We start from the raw sequence: 6,880 nt of genomic DNA on the forward strand, positions 1-6,880 counted from the left end.
TATATATATATATATATATATATATATATATATATATATATATATAAATAAACTTTTTTTTTTCATTTAGTTCAGGTACTAAAATAATGAAAGCTAAAACGTAAAAAACTATATAGACATCATTTTTAAAAAATACGAAAACAACAAAATTACTAAAAATAAAATGAAAACTGAAAATATAAAATAAACTCTAAAACTATTTTAAAAATCATTACTTAAAATAAAAAAAAACATTAACTGAAATAAAATATTTTTTATGTATATTTAAAAAACTTTACATTTTTATTTATTATTTTTTTTAATTTTATTTCAGCTACATGTCTCATTTTAATTTAGTTGAAGTACCAAAATATAGACATCATAAAAAAACAAACAAAAAAATAATAAATAATAATAATAAAATTACAAAAAACATAAATTACTAAAATTTTAACTAAAATTAAACTGAAAAGTGAAAATGTAACAATAAAACTATAAAAACACATTTTCGAATAGCTCTGCTCCCAACCGTTAGAGAATATGGAAATAACTTTTACTGTACCTTCGGATCACGCTGTAAACAATGAATATAACCATGCATCAATGGAAAGCTTATTTATTCAGATGATGCACACATCTCAATTTCTGGTTTTGTGCTCTAGGGTCACATATCTTCTGAACTCATTGTTATTACAGCCAGTTCTGCTCTACGGTAGACTGAAGTTTGCTCACCGCTCTGAGACGCTCTTCGCCGTCTGCAGGAATCGAGCGTGATCCGTCTCTTTCAGAACCTGGTCGGCCTGAGCGATGAGCGAGGACGATCTCTCCACGAACTGCTTGCAGTTAGCGATCTGCTGAGCGAGCTTTCTCAAGCGGACCACCTAGAAACAGACAAACCCGCGTATGAGAACGCAAACAGGCCAGCTTTGCCAAGCCAACATTAAGAGTTTGTCTTGATGAACTTTCCTTTTCTTCGACTGTGTAAAAAAGCCAACGATTATCCATTTTAGTCATCAGATATAAAACAGGGTTGCTGCAGGTTTGATGAAGGTCAATTCAAGACTTCTTTAAGACCTTTTTAAGACCACATAAAGAACATTTAAGGACCAAATTGAAGGGAACACAATACATCAGTATGGTCTCTAAATGTTAAGTGTTTAGGGAGAAACACAATGAATTTTATTAGCAACACTTCAAAGTTTGAAAATACAACTTCCAACTAATTTCTATTAATTTTAAATAAATTGTATTGTTAAAAAAAAAAAAAAAAGCTGTCTGGCTTTTGAAAACTGAAAATATAAAATAAACTCTAAAACTATTTTAAAAATCATTACTTAAAATAAAAAAAAACATTAACTGAAATAAAATATTTTTTATGTATATTTAAAAAACTTTACATTTTTATTTATTATTTTTTTTAATTTTATTTCAGCTACATGTCTCATTTTAATTTAGTTGAAGTACCAAAATATAGACATCATAAAAAAACAAACAAAAAAATAATAAATAATAATAATAAAATTACAAAAAACATAAATTACTAAAATTTTAACTAAAATTAAACTGAAAAGTGAAAATGTAACAATAAAACTATAAAAACACATTTTCGAATAGCTCTGCTCCCAACCGTTAGAGAATATGGAAATAACTTTTACTGTACCTTCGGATCACGCTGTAAACAATGAATATCTTCCTCTGTTTTTGTCTTATTTTACAGAACAAATGTCTAAAAGATTCTTAAATCAAGATACATTTATTTGAGAATCAAAATGACATGAGATAAGAAGTCTTGTTATGCTGGTTTGCTGCTCAAGAAACATTTCTGATTATTATCAATGTTGAAAACAGTTGTGCTGCACAATATTTTTGTGGAAATTGTCATATATTTTATTTAGCAGGATTCACAAATGAACAGAAAGTTCAAAAGAACAGCATTTATTTGAAATAGAAATCTTTTGTAATATTATAAATGTCTTTACTGTCACTTTTGATCAGTTTAATGCTCGATTACCTTTCCTTCTTTGATCTTGGTGCCGATGATTTGTCTTCTCTGCTGCACGATGTTTATCAGCGTGTCGCACTCTTCTGCCAGTTTGCTCTCCTGGTGAGCTGCATTGTGCTGAGATAAAATGATCAAATCAATCAACAAACAATGGAAAAGCTAAAAAAATAACACAAATGTGCACAAAACACAAATTAAATAAATAAATTGGAGGCTGGCAGCATGAAGTTGCATGCTTAAAATCACAGTACATGTGGTTTTATTAAACAAAAACAAGAGTGCTATAATAAAAGACAAATATTTTATTAAAAAAAGTCGTTTATTAATAATAATAATAATCAGAATAGCTGTATAATATAAGCAGAATAACATCTGCCTGGCTTTAAATAAACTTAAACTTACTTTAATTATTTACTTTATTATAAACTGACTAATAATGTCAAAATAGTGCCAAAAAAATCCTAATGGTCGTAAAAATAGGCTTAATTTATTTAAAATACACCTAAACTTTTTTTTTTTTTCAAACTTAAAAATTATATAGACATCATATATATATAAAAATCTAATTAAATTATGACAACAACAATATTACTAAAACGTTAACTAAAATTAAAATGAAAACTGGAAATATAAAAATAAAATCTAAATCTAAAACTATACATAAAAAAAGTAATTACTTGAAATAAGGTAAACATTAACTGAAATAAAATATATATATAAAAAAAAAACTTATTTTAGCTAGCTGCAAAAGCAACATTTTTCATTTTCATTTAGTTGAAGTACTAAAATAACTAAAACTTAAAAACTATATTTACATCATTAAAAAATAATAATAATAAAATCACCAATAAATAAATTACTAAAATGAAAATGAAAACTGAAAATATAAAAATAAAATCTAAAACTACAACTATAAAACATTTTCATTACTTGAAAAAAGATAAAAAATTAACAGAAATAAAAGAAAAGAAAATAAGAAGAAAAGTACTTTATTTTAGCTAGTTGCCAAGGCAACATTTCTCATTTTCATTTAGTTGAAGTACAAAAATAAACTTTAAAACAAAAATTTAACTAATAAAACACAACAAAATTAGTTTAACTTTAATAAAAGTTTGAACGAATTACTGTTACAAAAACATGTTTTCCAGCTTACAAGTGACGAATAGAAATAAATATATATATTTGTGACCCTCAAGTCGCTGGGGGATATTTGTAGCAATAGCCAACAATACATTGTATGGGTCAAAATTATAGATTTTTCTTTTATGCCAAAAATCATTAGGATATTAAGTAAAGATCATGTTCCATGAAGATATTTTGTAAATTTCCTACCGTAAATATATCAAAACTTCATTTTTGATTAGTAATATGCATTGCTAAGAACTTCATTTGGACAACTTTAAAGATGATTTTCTCAATATTTCGATTTTTTTTGCACCCTCAGATTCCAGATTTTCAAATAGTTGTATCTCAGCCAAATATTGTCCGATCCTAACAAACCATGCATCAATGGAAATCTTGTTTATTCAACTTTCAGATGATGTATAAATCTCAATTTCGAGAAATGTACCCTTATGACTGGTTTTGTGGTCCAGGGTCACATATGAACAATTTATGATGTTTTATGGCAGTTTGACAGCATCCGTCCCCATTCATATTGGTTACATAAAAAAAAGAAAGTCACAAGGGTTTAAAATGAGGGTGAGTAACTGACAGAACTTTCATTTTGTGTGAACTATATGATATACATGTCATAAATATGTAAAACAAACATTAAAGTGGATATAATGAACTCATATAATCTGAAAGAGCTGAAGCAATGCTGCAGAAGGACTGAATGTCTGCTTTACCTCCACATGCTGACACGTCTGGATCAGCTTGGCCATCAGGTTCTCCAGCTCACTGTTCCTCTTGATCAGATTGCTGAGGTTGAAATCCAACATTTGCTGCGGAAAAACAACAGAAATATCATATCAGCCCAGTTTAACTCACTGAGGGGGAAACAGCCAAACTGAATCATCTAGCAAGCATCCTACATCCATTATTGAGTTTAGAGAAGCGGGTGGTTTCTGCTCCGGCGTTTGATGCTCTGATCTGTTGTTAAGCATGATAAACGTCGTGTGTCCGCGAGCCCGCGGGCCTGGGGAGGGGGCATAAAGCGTCCGCCACAGATTTGGCTTTAGAAAAGCAGATCAAGTCCATTTGATGAGCTCCAACCGCATTTCAGCTTGTGTTTCTGCTTCACATCAACAGACTAATAGTGGAAAGGCTTTTATTTTGCATTTTTCTAATTTAATATAAAATGTTAGAGTTAAAAATAATATTATCAGATGATTTTATGAGCGAAAATGAACATGAAATGGCTGGCTTATTATCGTTATCTAAAACTATATTAAATAAGTTGCTAACATTTTACAATAAGGTCCCATTAGTTGCAGTTAGTTAATAATATTATATAAAGAAAAGTATTTTATTTTAGCTAGTTGCCAAGGCAACATTTCTCATTTTCATTTAGTTGAAGTAAAACTTAAAAAATAAAATTTAATTTTTAAATTTAATTTACATTTAATTAATAAAACGCAACAAAATTTGCTTAACTTTAATGAAAGTTTGAACGAATTACTGTTACAAAAACATGTTTTCCAGCTTAACAGTGACGAATAGAAATAAAAACATTTGTATTTTGTGATAAATATGTAAAACAATATATTCAATATTTTGCTAACACTTTTACAATAAGGTCCCTGTTAGTTAATGCATTAACTAAAATTAACCAATAATGAGCAATTGTTTTGTCACAGTATTTATTAATCTATGCTAACATTAGTTCATGAAAATATAACTGTTCACATTAGCTCAGGTCCATTAAATAATATTAACAGAAACACATTTTGATTTTAATAATGTATTAGTAAACATGGAAATTTACATGAACTAAGATGAATAAATTAAGTTTTAGAATTGTTTTTCTTTGTTAGTTCATGTTAACTAATGTTAACAAATGCAACCTTATTGTAAAGTGTTACTAATATGTTCATACTTAAAATAAGATAAACATTAACTGATATAAATAAAATAAAATAAATTGTTTTTATTTCAGCTAGCTGCCAAAGCAACATTTCTCATTAAACTTTAACTAAAATTCAAATTAAAACTGAAAAATATAAAACTTAAAAAAATAATAATAATTGCTTGAAATAAGATAAAAATTTACTGAAATAAAATAAAATATAAAAAATCTTAAACTTATTTTATTTCAGCTAGTTGCCAAGGCAACATTTCTCATTTTAGTTTAAAGTACTAAAATAACTAAAACTAAAATTAAAAACTAAAACTTAAAAACAATATAGACATAAAAAAATAATAATTACAAAACACAACAAAATTACTAAAACTTTAACTAAAATTAAAATGACAACTTAATCTAAAAATAAAATCTAAAACAAAACAATTTAATTACTTGAAATAAAATAAACATTAACTGATATTTTTTAAAAACTTCATTATTTTCAGCTAGTTGCCAAGGCAACATTTCTCATTTCCATTTAGTAATAAAATAACTAAAACTAAAAACTAGAACTGAAAAACTATATAGACATAATTAAAAAAACAAAATTGCTAAAGCTTTGGCTAAAATGAAAACTGAAAATATAAAAATAAAATCAAAAACTCACTCTACAAAAAATAATGCATTATACTTGAAATAAGATAAACATTAACTGAAATAAAATATTAAAAAACATACTTTATTTCAACTACGTCTAATTTTCATTGAGTTGAATTACTAAAATAACAAAAACGAAATAAACTAAAACATAATAAAAACTATATAGACATTTTAAATAATAATAACGAATGACAAAAACAACAAAATTACTAAAACTTCAACTGAAATTAAAATTAAAACAGAAAATATAAAAATAAAATCTAATTAAAATATTAATAAAACCTATAATAGTATAATAAATCATGTTTTTGATTTAAAGGTGACATATTATGCCCCTTTTTACAATATGTAATATAAGTCTCTGGTGTCCCCAGAATGTGAAGTTTCAGCTCAAAATTCTCCACAGATCATTTATTATATCATTTTGAAAATGCCTATTTTGAGTGGAAGCAGAAACACGCTGTTTTCGTGCCTGTCACTTTAAATGCAAATGAGCTGCTGCTCCCCGCCCCCTTTTCCAGAATAGAGCTGCGCCTTTACAGCTTGTGCCTGCTAAAAACATCTGTTTTGGTTCTGATTATCATGTTTATCGCACTGAAATAATGCGTTTTAAACCATACGAGTTTAAACTTCTGATATACGGTTTTCTGAGCGCACACAGCCGAAGCACACGCACAGAAAGCGGCTGTCACAGCATGTGAGTACTAAACTAAGTTCTCATGTTAAAAACACATGAGTTACAAAAACAGTGGGTTATGTCTGTGAAGGTAAACAGCTGGGAAATAAATCGCATGTTTATTTTAGATCTGTGTGGCAGCAGCAATATACAGTAAATAAATCAATAAATGCATTGCTCTGTTGTCTCCTCTGATGCTGGGACTCTAAACAGTGTTATGTGCTCGTCTGTGCAGCCAAACACAGAACAGTTAGCATGTTTTGCTCAAACTTTCTCCATGGCATTAGAGCTGGTACACCGTTGTCACTTGCGAAAACACAATAATGGCATCGTGGGTGTAAACTTACAGATTAAGGGGCGGTAATATTATAATGAGATCCCTTTGCCACGTCACCAAGGGAGCGAAATCAGACGCACTCGTTTTCTCAGACGCTTGCAGAAAAAGGCTTCCCAAAACACAGTTACTAGGTTAATCTTTTTCACGTTTCATTGGTTGGTAGATGCACCGGGGACCTGATTATAGCACTTAAAACCTGGAAAAGTCAGATTTTCATGA

General features: G+C 28.2%; 1 protein-coding gene across 1 annotated transcript in view; it reads right to left on the reverse strand.

Annotated features, from left to right (window-relative positions):
• The window catches only part of LOC107679943 (E3 ubiquitin-protein ligase Midline-1-like), a 48,655-nt gene that overhangs the window by 14,700 nt on the left and 27,075 nt on the right, over positions 1-6,880 (reverse strand). The window contains exons 4-6 of the mRNA XM_016475673.1: positions 3,832-3,927; positions 1,991-2,098; positions 712-860 (exon numbers count right to left, since the gene is read on the reverse strand). Coding sequence (XP_016331159.1) covers positions 712-860; positions 1,991-2,098; positions 3,832-3,927 — 353 coding nt within the window. The remainder of the gene's footprint in view (positions 1-711; positions 861-1,990; positions 2,099-3,831; positions 3,928-6,880) is intronic.

The sequence above is a fragment of the Sinocyclocheilus anshuiensis genome, unplaced genomic scaffold (genome assembly GCF_001515605.1).
Source record: "Sinocyclocheilus anshuiensis isolate Anshui unplaced genomic scaffold, SAMN03320099.WGS_v1.1 scaffold244, whole genome shotgun sequence".
In the NCBI taxonomy this organism is placed as follows: Eukaryota; Metazoa; Chordata; class Actinopteri; order Cypriniformes; family Cyprinidae; genus Sinocyclocheilus; species Sinocyclocheilus anshuiensis.